Source organism: Heloderma suspectum, chromosome 1, assembly GCF_057233095.1.
Source record: "Heloderma suspectum isolate Gila_16-S chromosome 1, 16-S_ref, whole genome shotgun sequence".
Taxonomy (NCBI): domain Eukaryota; kingdom Metazoa; phylum Chordata; class Lepidosauria; order Squamata; family Helodermatidae; genus Heloderma; species Heloderma suspectum.
Genome location: NC_139458.1, coordinates 205,222,123 through 205,236,535, shown reverse-complemented (window position 1 = coordinate 205,236,535; position 14,413 = coordinate 205,222,123). Strand labels below are relative to the sequence as shown.

The window sequence follows — 14,413 nt, the reverse complement described above, 5'->3', positions numbered from 1 at the left end:
TTTTCAATATAAGGGCAATCCCCTCCAAGGTTTTCTAAGATCAGAGCAATTATGCCAGCTTTAGAAACAAAGGGTAGCTTCACGTCACTTGGCAGTTCCATGGGAATGGATAATTGTGCAAAGGCAGGAAAATAAAATGCTTGTCTCTTTAAAAATCCACTGTACCTGGCACAACGTCCTGGCTCATCCCCGTTAGAGCAACGTACCTGTCCCATGTCAAGCATCCTCCGTGCACACAGGCTGGAATGCCCCTGTGATGGTCCTGTCTGGAGTAGCCTGGAAATCTCTCCCAGCCCACACCTTTTATTTCCACCTTCCTGGGTTGTCAAAAGGTGCCAATGACTCAGCTCTCCTTGTGCATGTGTTGGACATATGTGTGTCTCTAAAGGTGTACCTAGTCTACATGGCCATACCTGATAGGAGGAAATCCACCTTCCCTGTCAAACCCCTCCTCTGATTCTAAAGGGTTTTTTTAATGGGGATTTTTCCCTGTGAAAATGTCTTCATGGGTGATCCTTGCTCCTCACAAGTAAGTTTGAGGTTCCTCTTTAAGTTGGCTAGCACAGCCATCCCCAACCTGGTGCCCTCCAGATGGGTTGGACTAGCTGGCTAAGGGATTATGGGAGTTGTAGTCCAACACATCTGGAAGGCACCAGACTGGGAAAGGCTGCACTAGCATAAAGTGTTTTGTTTCTTTATTGTAATACCTGTTTGTTTTCCTCCTCATCCTTTATATCACCAACCCTTATCTTAAAAAAAAAACCCTCTTACTTTGGGACCATGGGCAGTGGCAGGGGGTGGGTGGACTATGCACCCTTCACAACTCAAAGATCTTCCCCCTACATGCCAGACCACCCTTTCATGCTACACACTTCGACCAAGAGGAGAGAGGGGGAAAAGAGGCTGAACTCACTCAGTGGGGAGTTAGCTAGTTGCTGCCCCCCTCTCCCAGGTGGGATGTTAATCCACAACTCTTTTGACATCCTCTTGCTTAGGAGCGAAAGTGAATTGAGAGGCAGGGGCAAGTGTGTTACTTGGGGTGTTGTGGGATGGCACTGCCTTCAAGCCAGTGGGGCACCTCTCCAAATGGCACCCCCAAATTCTAACTGAAAATATACAACTGATCTCAGAAAATAAACTTCCGCTTCAAAGCACGCTACTTGTATTCTACTCCAGCTTAGCCCCAATGTACCTGTAGTACGGCTTGCCCTAGATACAGTTTCTTTTAGAAAGTTTCCAAATCCATTAAGAAGCACTCCAATATAGGATACTGCCCTGAGCGTCTGAACTAATACTGCACATGTAAAAAAAACCTGTATCATGTAGCGTTTGTCCCATTACAGGTTATAGGGATATAACCCTATTGTTGCCAGTTATATTGTTATATTGTTGCCAGTTCTGAGCAATTTTGGGTGCCCCTTTAGATGTAGCCTCAGCAGTACAGGAGCTGATTTTCTGGATATGACATGGCCTAGGGCTGCAACCAAGCGGGTGGGGCTAATTGCATGGCTCTTTCTATGCAGTCAGGACCCACTGCAGCAGGATGGGCCAATTCAGTTTAAAGAGAAGCTCTTGGGGGCCACATTCCAGTGGTGGGTGGAGCCAAAGGCAAAACCGGACAAAATACAAAAAATACTAACTAGCACATTTTAACTTAAAGCTCTTACTGCCAGGATCTAAGCTTTAGGAGAGGCATTTCAACCTTTCAGAATGGGGGAAATGCAAAAGCTGAAAAGCCACCAAAAGACAGGCTGTCGGGGGAATGGGCGTGTGGCCATCTGGATTAGGCCTGAGGTTCCTCACCCCTGCATTACAGGTAGGCGAGTCTGTGCTGGGGTAGAGAATGATCACCATCATGAAGAGGTCAGCATAATCAGCTGGGAGAATGCCTAAGGACTACCTTAAACTAGAATGAACACATCATACTTCCTGAGGGCTCTTCCCAAAGAGGTCCACGCAGAAAAGCAAACATCCCAGACAGATTATTTGGCCTGTAGAAAGACACCTGCACGGTGCCACCTGGACTAAGACCCGGAAACCACAAAACCGCCAATATGTAGGGTGTGCGTTTTAAATGTGATGGCCACCTCCATGGGGGAAGTGATTTGTGCATGGCGACTTACCATGTAGATTGGAGGATTATTGTCCCCACAAAACAAAAACGGTGTGGGGTGGAGTGGAGGAAACCTTCCACTCTGCATGGTAAAGACACTGCGCATGACTTGGCTGGACATTTGGAAGTAGCCACCTCAGAGCGCCATTTAAAATACAGTAGGTCCATGTGCCCTGGCTGTCAGATGAAGGAAGGGAACAACCCGAAACAGCCTTGAATGATGGAACTTGATGGCACAGGGATGCACAAGCGTGGACGACTTGTTCTAGTCTGGAATATGAAGTGCTCTGAATGCCTGTGCAGACACCTTCGCACACAGACAAGAATGTGAAGCTCTGGCATGCACAGGACTCTGCACTGCACCTGCTATCATGTGAAGTACTGCCAGTCTAAAGAACGCCACCCGTTATGAAGCCAGGATGCTGCCCAGTTGCCAGGAGGAGATTATGGGTTTTTTGCTCTACTCGAGGCAGTGAATTTCAATGGAAGCAAGAAAGTGAAGTTTAGCATAAGCCCAAGGGTGGGAAGGATAATGACTCTACAGGGGCAGGCAACCTTTTTGGGCCATGGGCACATCTGGTGATTTGAGAAACTGCCCTGAACACTGCCACAAAAATGGGTACCAAGAGAGGCAAACGAGCTGAATGCTTTGAACCCATAGTTTTCAGCACCAAAGGAAACCTACTTCACAGCAGTCCCAGCTGCTGGTAAGAAAATGTGTTAGTTGGGGGGCGGGGAGTGGGAGACACCACATTGCCTAGCCCCACTCTATGCCATAGAGTAGGGGTAGGCAAAGCAGTGCCCACAGGCACCAGTGTGCCTCCAGACACCTTTCTTGGTGCCCACCAAGTCTTTTATACTCAGTATCTGGGGCAGGTTAATTGTACTTTGTGATTAGCCATGCCTCCCATAGCAGCCATTTTGTGGTGGTGCCTAAGAGTTTCTCAAACTGCCAGATGTACCCATGGGCCCAAAAAGGTGGCCTGGCCCTGCCATGCAGTCTATGGGGTTTGTGTGCCTCTCCAGTGATAGCTGCAAGGAGGTGGCATCTATTACTGACCTGACCAGCGTTAAGAGATTGTAACATCAGGGAAACAAAAGCTGTAACAAACGTCTTACTAAATAGATTTTAAAAACTTATACCAGACCTTTACTGAGTAATAGAAAACGGCATTAACAAGGCTGAAACAAAAAACAAATACTTGAGTTCTCCAACTCTAGTGTCTTCGACAACACCCTTATTATGCTTCTTCTCACCCGATGCGCCTGTTTTATTTGTATCCCCAAGCGATGCATTTTTTCCTTTGCTCAAGTCTCCAGTCAACAGATCTTCAGAATGTTCAATACAAAGTCTCCTGTCAATCTGATACAGCAATGCAGGACACAGGTATGTAAACAAGCTGGGGGAAATGGGAGAACTGGGGCGAAGACCGTAATGCCTTAGCAGCTGCGTGACGTTTAAATACTGCAAATGAATCAAGAAGAAGAAAATTAAACAGGCAGCAGTAGTTCCATTCAGAAACACAGGAATATACAGTGTTAAAGCCCTATTCAGGCATTCAACCCCATGCTTGCATGGATTATAATTGCATACAGGCGGGGTCCCGCCCCCTCCTTGCACCTCTGCTGCCATCCATGCACTGCAGGAGAAGAACTGAAGGAATCGACCAACAAAGGAAGATTTTCTACCACTTAAAGAGGGACTTTGCACAGAGGGTTCCATCCCTTTCAACCACTAGGTCATACTAAAAATGTATCCTCAACTGACTTCTTACCACCTAAAATTAATCTCCAGGTTTGTTAATATAAGGAGTGTCATGTTTCTTTGCTCTATGTTGACTCAGGAACCTTTGTGTTTCACCCAAAGCAAAAGGCAGATCAGAATAGGAGCTTGCCTTTATGCTTTCAGAAATGGAGGTCACTGGTTCTTCTTCTCAAAATGCATTGCTAGGTGTAATCTGATACTGCCTACTGATTATTTCATTCAGATTGCAAACCTTCTGTTTGAGGCTGGGTCTATCTAAACACTTAGCCAAATGTTTGGACTGTTCCGTTTCTTCCCCCAACCCCTGCTTTTTGTAGGGAATCCAAAATATTTTTATTTTTATTTTATTATTACATTTATATTTCGCCTTTTTATCTCCAAGGAGACCCAGGGAGCTTCCATAATGGTCCTCCTCTCCATTTTATCCTCACAATAAATATGTGAGGTAGGCTAGGCTGAGAGTCAGTGACCGGCCCAAAGTTACCCAGTGAGGTTTATGGCTGAGCGGGGCCTAGAACCCTGATCTCTCGAATCCCAGTCCAACACTCTAGCCCCTACACCACATCGGCTCCCCACATATGCATGTGGGCTCCCCACACAGTTGAGAAGCCACCATGATCAGGGTTCTAAATCCCATGGGACGTCTGTGAGCACAGAGCCAGGTTCTCTGTTTCAGACCTTCTCCTCCAATGTGTGGAGTGAAACAGGGATGTGCAGGAGGAGTGAAGGCCAAGTAGCGCAGCCCCACTCTCCCTCACGTGATTCTAACCATGTGAAGCTTGAACACCTGAATAGGGCTTAAGAGTTAAAGTTACAAAGGCACATTCTAAAAGTAGAAAGCTTTGGAGAACAATCTTTTCTACATCTGCACAATGGTAGAAAAGAGGAGGAAAAACCCATTTCAAGAAAAACATATAGTTTAATGAAGGACAGGAGCAGGAGAGGAGTAAGCCAAATGAGCATCGGTTGGTTGGGGTTTATTTCCTCATATAATCTATTCTGAATATTAAAGATTAAACCTAAATTCAGAAACTATGCGGGCACACTGGGCAGTATCCAATGCTGCCACTGGACTCCCATTCATTCCATTGTACCAGTGGGACCGAATCCTAGCACAATGCAGAGTTAGCACTTCCATAAAGTCACTCTGGAAAAAAGTGGGAACACTCATTTCTGGATTGCAACAGGTCCTCAGAGCTCCTTTCTGCGAGCTTTGCTGACCTGTCCTGTTTTGGAAACAAGTTTCTGCTTGTTTTCAATTTCTTTAAGACCCGCTAGCTCCCCGTTGTGCTAGGGGTGGGTCTCCCTGGCATACAGGCAGCATAGAGTACTGCCCATTATTTTTAGTAGTCCTTCCTGAGGAAAAGTAGTTTGGGTCAACTGAGGTCAAATACTAACCAAGGTAGGTGAAAAGACACAGGAAAACCTGATCAGACTGTGGAAAGAAAATTCCCACAAATTTAGCCATGGGTATTTTAACTCCCTGGAAAAGATCCTGATGCTGGGAAAGATTGAAGCCAAAAGGAGAAGGGGACGGCAGAGGATGAGATGGCTAGATAGCATCACTGATGCAATGAATATGGACTTGAGCACACTCCGGGAGAGAGCGCAGGACAGGAAGGCCTGGCGTGCGATGGTCCATGGGGTCATGAAGAGTCGGACACGACTGAACGACTGAACAACAACATTTTAACTTTGCAGTCTGATCAGGAAGGAAGCAGAGGAATGCCTTAGAACAGTTAGACAGACAAAAAGTGGTATCTCGGATTTAGCAATGATGTACCATGCCGAGACAATTTAGAATGGCCTTGCAAATATTTGCACAAAAGTGACTATTTTTTTCTTTTTTAAAAACCGCCCCCAACCTGCTATCCACAATACACTTGTGGCCTACTGAGTGAACAAACAACATGCCCAGCACCTAACTTTTGTGAACCGTTCCTGCTTGGTCTCTTAGGAGTAATTACTTCTTGACTACTCTGGTTAATCCAGAGTGTCTATTTACAAGCTTGTTTGAGAAACAGCGGGGCAGGGAGTGTTCCCACCATCCCGGCTTTTGGTCATATGCTTCTTTAAGCACGGAACAGCGAGCAATGCTGAAAAGTCTCTATACGGTCTTGGCTAGCCCGCAATTTATTGGATGTCACATATAAACTCCTTATGCATACAGGATCTTAAATTCCTGAAGGCACGTAGGGTGTTATCAGGCTTACACTGACCTCTTCGTGATGGCGTTTGTCTTCATGATGGTCCTTGTGACTGTGTGCTGAGAGGATGGTATGCTTCCCCAGGCTAATCTGCTTTTGAGATGTTCCATGCTTGCTGGCATGCCGATACTCATCCCCGCTGGCAGGATTTGGGTCTTGATGCCCTTGAGTAGCTGAATGAGCATTATTGTTTTCAAGAGACTGTACAGGTGAGAGAGATGCACCGTGCAGGCGGTCATGTTTGTGAATGTCTTTAGGCTGTTCCTGGGTAGTGTTGGTTTCCGTGGAAGGCTCATTGTGATCACCAGCACTCATGGAATCGTTATGAGAATGATGGGTACCGTTGTGGTCAAGGTGTTGGTGCAGGCGGGGGTGGCGGTGCCGATGCTGGTGGTGCCTGCAATTGTAATGGTCATGATTGCTTTTACCATCAGGCTTTAAAGATGGCTTTGCCACTTTCTTTTCAGGGCTGCACTTCTGGGTATTTTTGGCGAGCCCTTCATTCACAGTCTGGTTTTCTGAACCTGAGTGACTATGGGAATGAGTATGGCTGTGGGAATGAGAATGTTTTCCTTTTTGTACCTCTACCACATTTAAGTGAGAAATGTAGTCGTGGCCAATGTCCTCATGATTTATTTCTACTACTTTGACTTCTCCAAGGCCAAGGCTCATGAGCAATTTCTCCAGACCAAAAAATGACAGTTTTCCATTTTCACCATAGCGGTCAAAGAGTTTTTCAATGTAGTATTTCTGCTCAGCTTCAGCTTCCTTACTCGGTGCAGGTTCTGTCCTTCCATTCTGGAGATGCGGGCTCGCTGAGAGCTCAAAGTAATTGTGGTTGTGACTGTAGCCCTCTTTAGCATCATGGTCGTGACCATCTCCATGGCAATGGTGGCATTGATGAAAGACAAATGTCAGCAAACAAATGAGGCAAAATTGTGTGTGCATATGTACCTTCATTTCTGTTTTCTGCAAGAAAAGAAAAGAAAAGAAAAGAAAAGAAAAGAAAAGAAAAGAAAAGAAAAATGTCTGACTGTTGACTTCTGTTAGGGTAGCCCCAAATGATCTCTGACAATAAATGATTGCAGAATGGCATGAATTCTGCAAGACTCAATAAAACCCTTAATATCAAACTACGGAGCAACTTCTCTTATAAACCACCATCTATAAATTTACATTAGAAAGTGGTCAGTTCTGAAGATGGACTTGCAATTATCAGTTTTTTTAAAAGAATTTTTAAAATAAAGATATTGAGGTATACGTTTTTGTGGGCTAGGTTACACTTCATCAAATGCATCCTGAAAGCTTGTATCACAATACGTACATTTACTCCTTAAGATGTCCCTGGACTCTTCATTATTTCTTTGGTACAGGAGACTAACACAGCTATTTTATGGAGTTTATTGGCCGCTGCTGAAGAAGGAACAAGGAACAACTGAATTGGAAATGTTGGTTCAAACTCCAGCCTCTTTAAACATGGAAAAACAATCAGTGCTGAAAATCTCTATATAGTACATTGGCTAGCCAACCACTTCTTTGATGTCACATACACTGAGGATTCAAATAAAAACCCTCATTACAAGAGGGAGGGGGAACAACTCTCCCGTTTTATTTAATTACAGGGTCTAAAGATCAAAACGTTTTTCAGCAAAGTAGAAAGTGAAAGTGAGTCATCATTTTTCTGCTAAATGCCCATTCATTAGAACACCGCATAATTCCAAGCCCTGAAATAGCATAATTATTTCAATGCACCCAAACCCAGGATTCTTACAAGTCTCTCTCTCTCTCTCTCTCTCTCTCTCTCTCTCTCTCTCTCTCTCATATTCTCATTCACACACACACACACACACACCCTGAAACACAACACTTACAGACAGAGCACAAGTGTACATACTTACTACAGAAAGTAGCCTCTCCCAATCAGAACCTTGAATACAATTTGCTTTCAGAGCACCTCCTCCTCCTCAAACCTCAAGGTAACAAAATGTGGGCCAACTACTTACCTGCTCCATTTTTATAAACTCCAAATGACATCCCATGAACCTCAATGAGGTCCCACATGCTGCCAGTATGTAAAAGCTGGAATTGGTTCAAGTGTAGATGACAGCATCATTTACAAAAAGGGTACTGTTCACATATTTTGTAAAGTCTTAATAAAGCTGTTTTTTAAAGCCCCCCTACCCTGAGGAACATGTAACGAATTATCTTTAACCTACATCCTATTTGTCTTCGGCACAGCTAGGGGGAAGACATCCACATGGTAGAATAGATGCAAAACCATATAGGAACATTTGTATGACCCCAGAAATTAAGCCACATAGAAATTCCAAGGAAAACATGAGGAACAGAGGTGGTTGCCGCCCAGAACAACATCTGGTTACTGATTTATGTCTAACCTTTATTCCAAGGAGCTCTGAACAGCGCTGCAGCCTCACAATAATCTTGCGAGGTAGAATTAGCTGACAGATATTAACTTTCTCATGGCAACCCAACAAGCTATACCGTCAAATGGAGATTTGAATTTGCAGTTTCCACATCCAGGTCCAGCCATGTAGCCTCTAACAACACCCTATCTCAACACGCTGTAAAATGTAAATTTCTCTTTAGGGATTTTACCAATTCTTTACAGGCTCCGGCACTCCAACATAAGCATGTCATTCCTTCTACCTGCAAAGGCTGCTCCCAAAAGGAAGGCGGGGCAAGGGCGATCTGTGTGTCCAAGAGTTGTGCGCATGTGAGCTGGAGGACATGCAAGACTTTGGATCAGGGCACAAATCTCCAGGCCTCCATAACCTTCTCCAGCTCTGACTAAAAGCCACCGACATGAACACAGGATATTCTTTCTTGGACACCCCACACAGCAGGACTCCATTCACTCTAAGCAAAACTGGGCATGACCAGACCTTCCACAACATAATGCCCTCCAAATGTTTGGACTACAACTCCCAGCATTCCTGACCAGTAGCCAAGCTGTCTGGAGGTGATGGGAGTTGAAGTCCAAAACATTTGGAGGGCCCCAGATTGGGGAGGGCTGCCCTAACCTACCTACACAGGTTTGTTGTCAGGGTAGAACGAAAGGATGCCTTGCTACGAGAGTGATAAATAAATCCAGCTAGGTGTTGTAATACAGCTACTCCAGGTACATCCATGGCCTGTGGATGTTACTTATTATTTATCCCTGAAAGGTGGGAAAAGACAGCAGAGATTTAAGTTGAAGCAGGAGGAACTTCTTAAGTCTGCCTGTTCATAGGATTCTAAAGTTAGTCTGTTTCTAAGGTAGCTTGAAACTAGCAAGGAAAGACTGTGCTGGGGCAGTTTAATGGAGAAGGAACCTTACCTTGTAAGGGCAGAACTAGATAACTGTTTAAGCTTCCCACCCGCCATGCAACTTCTACCAGTGAGGTAAAGGAGCTATTTGTGAACATGGCATAAGATTAATATTAGACTAGCAGCATCACTTTGGTCGGCCTTATCATAGAGCACAGGATCAAATATCAGGACTGTAAAAAAAAAAACCTAAGAGAAAAACCCAAGCCCTTCCTTTGCGAGACGTTCCTCTCAGCAAAGCAGGGACCAAAGGAGGGAACTCCAAGGGAAGGGGAACATGAACGCATTTCCTTGCCGTCCCTGCCTTCCCAGCGTATAGCCCTCAGCTGAGAGGCACCCGTTGCAAGGCACAGATCAGTGAAGGCCAAAGGGGATGACACACTGAGCAGAGGATGAAACAGAAAACACAGAATGACATTCACAGAGGCCAAGATGCATACGCACAACTGGGAACTTTACCAAAAAAAAAAGGCACGCTAAATTTAGGGGCACTCAGAAGATTCAGTAAAGCCAGTCACAGCTAGTGCCAAAGACTTCCCTGCTACAAGCAGAGCTGCTACCCGCTTCTGACACTGATGAGCTCTCCAGAGAAGCCCAAAGTGCAAAAGCACACCTCTGTACTGTTGAAAGCATTAACAAGAATTTACTTGCCGACATCTTAGCCCTGACTCAAGTATGACCCTAAGCCTTTCCAGTGACTAATGATCACTTTCATGTGACTATCACAACCAGCAGAGCTAAGACCTACTTGGAAACGTAGTCATGCATCCCTAATTTTAGACCACCCTTGCCCAGTCTGGTGTTTCGGACTACAATTCCCAAGATTCCTGATCCCAGTCATGTTAGCCAGGGCTGATGGGAGTTGAAGTCCAAAACATCTCAAGGGCACTACATTGGGGGAAGAGTGTTTTAGACTGTACCTTTTCTTGGAGAGACATCAGGTGTGTACAAATAAGGACATTTGCCTGCATTATGATTAGAGCAAAGTTTTCTGACTATTCATCATCATGATTTAGCCATAGCTGGGTGAGTGGACAGGGAGCCAATTGTCCCAGTCCAGAGAACTGGCATATCTTATAGCACACACATACAAACTCCCCTTCCTCTTTCTTTGACATACAGGATTATAGTGCAAGTTGTTTCTTATCTTAAACCCCCCCCCCCATTTTAAAAAGGTTGTAATGCTTGAAGACACTGAAGTCAGGCGGATGGCTACCAGGAAGAGGGCCTTTTCTGCTGTGGCACCCCGGGTGTAGAATGAGCTCCCTAGAGAGGTTCACCAGGCACCTACATTGTACTCCTTCCAGTGCCAGGTGAAGACCTTTTCTGCTGCTAGGTTTTATTCTGGTTGTACTGTTAGATTGTGGTTTTAAGCTTTCATATTTTATATTGTTTTATGCTGCGCTTTGTGGTTTTAATTTCTGTGAACCACCCAGAGAGCTTTGGCTATTGGGCAGTACAGAAATGAAATCAAATAATAAATTGCATTTTTGTTTGGCTTATACACTTAAGGTATTTTAAACCACGCAGACTGGAATTTCTAAGGTACATGGCAACAGCGTGGTCAAGGTCAGCACTGGGATTAGCAGATCAAATAGTAGTTGGATTTATACTGTGCAGAGACTGTGGGAAGAAGAATATGTAGGCAGACAAGTTTATAGAAGGGAGCTTATAGAAGGACAGGTTGCTTACCTCTAACTGTGGTTCTTCTAGTGGTCATCTGTGCATTCACACATATGAGCTCTGCGCCTGTGCGGAGCCTCAGTTTGGGAAACTTCCAAAGCTGAGAAAGTTCTGGTGGGAACCCTCCCCCACCATCCCAGTGCGCATGTCCTGGTGGGTTCCTGCCTACTCCCTCAGTTCGATGAGACCCAAATATGGCCTCGGAATCGAGAGGAGTATTCTGCTTCGGTACCATGAAAAGCACAAGAGCCGGGACACTGAAGAGGGGATGGTGGATGGGTTCTGTGAAAGTGCAGTTGACCATTCAAAGAACCACAGTTACAGGTAAGCAACCTGTCCTTCTTCTTCATGGCCTCTGTGCATCACACATATGGGTTAGTGCTTGAGCTAGCAAGGTCACTTACTGGAGGTGGGTCGGTATCCTAATGTAACACTGACGAAAGAACAGCACGGCCAAAGGAACAGTCTGCTCGAGACCTCACATCCAGGTGATAATGCCGCACGAATGTCAACGGGGTTGCCCAAGTGGAAGCACAGCATGGTTCCGGAATGGAGACACCCCGTCAAATGCTATTGACATCACCATGGCCCTTGTGGATGGCGTTGTCACTTTACCCAAATCTAGTTTACCCAAATCATCATGTGTGGATGAAAGATGGCAAATCCCACATGCCCCTCTCCATGGCGTATTTTAAAATCTGTTAAGGCCAAATTGACGGCTGCCGTAGTGCCAGTTAAAACAAAAACAGGTCCCTACTTCCTGCTGCCATGCAAGTTACATGAAGTTCTGTGTTTCTCTGTAGGCACGGCTTTCATTTTTACAACACATAGTCCCTGAAGGATAAAATTCGAAGTGGGAACCGAATACAGGCAAGAAAGAGGCTTCTTAACCCTTTCTTTCCAGAAAGAATTCTCTCCCCACCACCCAAGACTCCCTCCCTCCCCCCCAGCCAGTTTAAACTTCTAAGAGAAAATGTACAGGTAACCTTATTTTTCCCCCTCCCAGGGGAGATAAAATAAGCTGGATAGTGGCCATTTTTGCTAAGAAATTGCAGCCTCAGGGACTGCACTGCGTAAAAACAAAAGCCATCCTGAATCACAGCAGTATGTGTAATATGTATAAGTCCTGCAGTGACTGCCTGAGGCTTGGAGCGGGGGGGGGGGGCCCCTCTGGAGCAGATTGGGAGGGTGCAGGGTGAAGGAGGGGAGGGGAAGTCTTCTTGCATGACATTGGATGTCACCTATAGTTCCATCCCTAGAATGGGTGAAGTCATCATGCAGCCAATCAGATTTGGCTACATGACAACATCAGGGGGTGGACAAAACTATTTAGAGTGACGTCACTGACCACACCCTTCATTTGCCCTTGATAAAACTATTGAGTAACCAATTGCAATTGGCTTCATGATGACTTCACTGTTTCTTGGAGTGGAGGGCTGGTCTAGGTGGAAAAATGTCTCCAAAGCAGCCAATCAGCAGGACAAAGAGAAAATGGGAGGGGGAGATCGGGCTTTTTCTTCTTCTTCTACATACACCTTAAAATTCCCCTTTTCACGAACCTGTCGAAAATCTGGCACAGAATCCTGAAGGGGGATGAAGACATTTCTTGAGTGTCTATCATGCTAAAGATATATACATGTCCCTCCAATATAGCATTGTTAATGTGTATGCATGTGGAGTTAGCTCAAGCAATGATCCTTAACATCCAAACCCATCTGACTCTTTTAAACAAGCAATATAGGACTATATCCTCCCAGAAGAGAGGAGCAGTAAGGCGATTTCCCTGTGAACAGAGATTGAAGTGTATGGGACCCATCCCAAATGAGCATGTGGACAAATCAGCCTGCTCCAACAAATCATGGGGCCTCTGGCTTGCTATTGGGCACATCTGAGTGAATGGTCTACTTTTCAAGAAGGCTGTCCTAACCCTGCTCGATATGTTTTTGACAGTACTGAACACTGCTTCTTCACATAAGCTGTTAACCAACTTGTGGCTTGCTAAACCAAGTATTCTGTAGGCATGCTGCTCCAAACAGTGTCAGGGGGAAGAACAAGATAGCTTTGAAAACATAAGACAAGGAGCGGGCAACTTGTTGCCCTCTAGATGTTTTGGCTAACGGCTTCCATCAGCCTTGGCTGATGCGGGCTGCAGGTTCCCTCCACGGCATTCCACAAATGCAGACTTTCTGGGTTCCTTCAGACGTTATGCCTGAACAGAAAATCTGAACCCATGTAGGGAGCACAGAGCCACATGAGCCATCCCTACCCCCCAAACATTTCCCCATGCACCGGCCCCACCTTCTCTATTTCCAAATGGATACAGCAGGGCTCCCAATTGCTTGGATGGTTCCACTTACATCTAAACTAGTGCAAGAAGAAGCCCCCTTCAGACCTTGTCTCTCAATGCAGCAAGGTCAGGAATGGAAGGAGGGCAGTGGGGGAGGGACAGCATGTGCAACCTCTGGGTCCTCCACAGGGGCTCAAATTTCCTGTTTAGGCATAATGTCTGAATAGGGCCTATGATTAATCCAGGAAACCGTCCTCAGTTGTGGAATGCTGAGGAAAGGAGGGGCAGTGTGAGTAGGCTCAAGGCTTGTGCATATCTCAACTAAATAAGAGGAGTCCATCTGTGGTGAATTAACCATATTTTCCTGCTACATGCGAAACAAGAAACTGTGGTTAGCAGGATTGGAACAAGCCAGGATCTGAAATCATGGTTAGAATTGGGTTTCAGATCCTGGTTTCTGCTGATCCTGGTAACCATGGTTTCCCAATTCATCAGTAATGGAAAACATAGGTAATTAACCCAGGAATTCTTCAATCACAGTATGCCAAAAAGGGATGGGACAGCAGACACGGCCCAAGAAGCATGCATATCTTGGTTTAATAAACTGAGATACAAACTACATTTGAATCAGGCCAATGAGTTCATCGTAAGACTGAAGGTCAACCAATGAAGTTGGTTGAGAATAGGTTTAGGACAAACAAAAGGAAGCACTGCTTCACTCTGTGCATAATTTTTTGAATTCACTCTTACAAAATGGCTTTTAAAGAAGGAGAACAGAAGGTCATGAAGGATAGATCTAGGAATGCCTATTTATTTATTTAGTACATTTTTAATCCAACCAATAACTAAGGTTCTCTGGACGGATTACAAGCAGTTAAACAATTAAAATGCCATTTTAAAACACAGTTAACAAAATACAATACAAATATTTAAAATACAATACAATAAACAATAAACAGCACAGGAACCAATAAAACAGCCATGTTAACCTAGAACTAGAAGAACAATTATAATAACTAACAGTGGAACCT

The 14,413-nt window shown here is 45.0% G+C and overlaps 1 protein-coding gene across 4 annotated transcripts in view; it reads right to left on the bottom strand.

The window, feature by feature from the left end:
- Positions 1 to 14,413, bottom strand: part of SLC39A10 (solute carrier family 39 member 10) — a 66,840-nt gene that overhangs the window by 24,241 nt on the left and 28,186 nt on the right. For 3 of the 4 annotated variants that reach the window (XR_014785253.1, XM_084816403.1, XM_084816411.1), the window contains exons 2-3: positions 6,098 to 7,054; positions 3,371 to 3,578 (exon numbers count right to left, since the gene is read on the bottom strand). Coding sequence is in view for 3 of the 4 variants with exons in the window: in XM_084816403.1 (XP_084672529.1) it covers positions 3,371 to 3,578; positions 6,098 to 7,045 (1,156 nt within the window). In the remaining variant the exon portion in view is untranslated. The remainder of the gene's footprint in view (positions 1 to 3,370; positions 3,579 to 6,097; positions 7,055 to 14,413) is intronic. The other variant, XM_084816423.1, reaches the window with a different exon arrangement.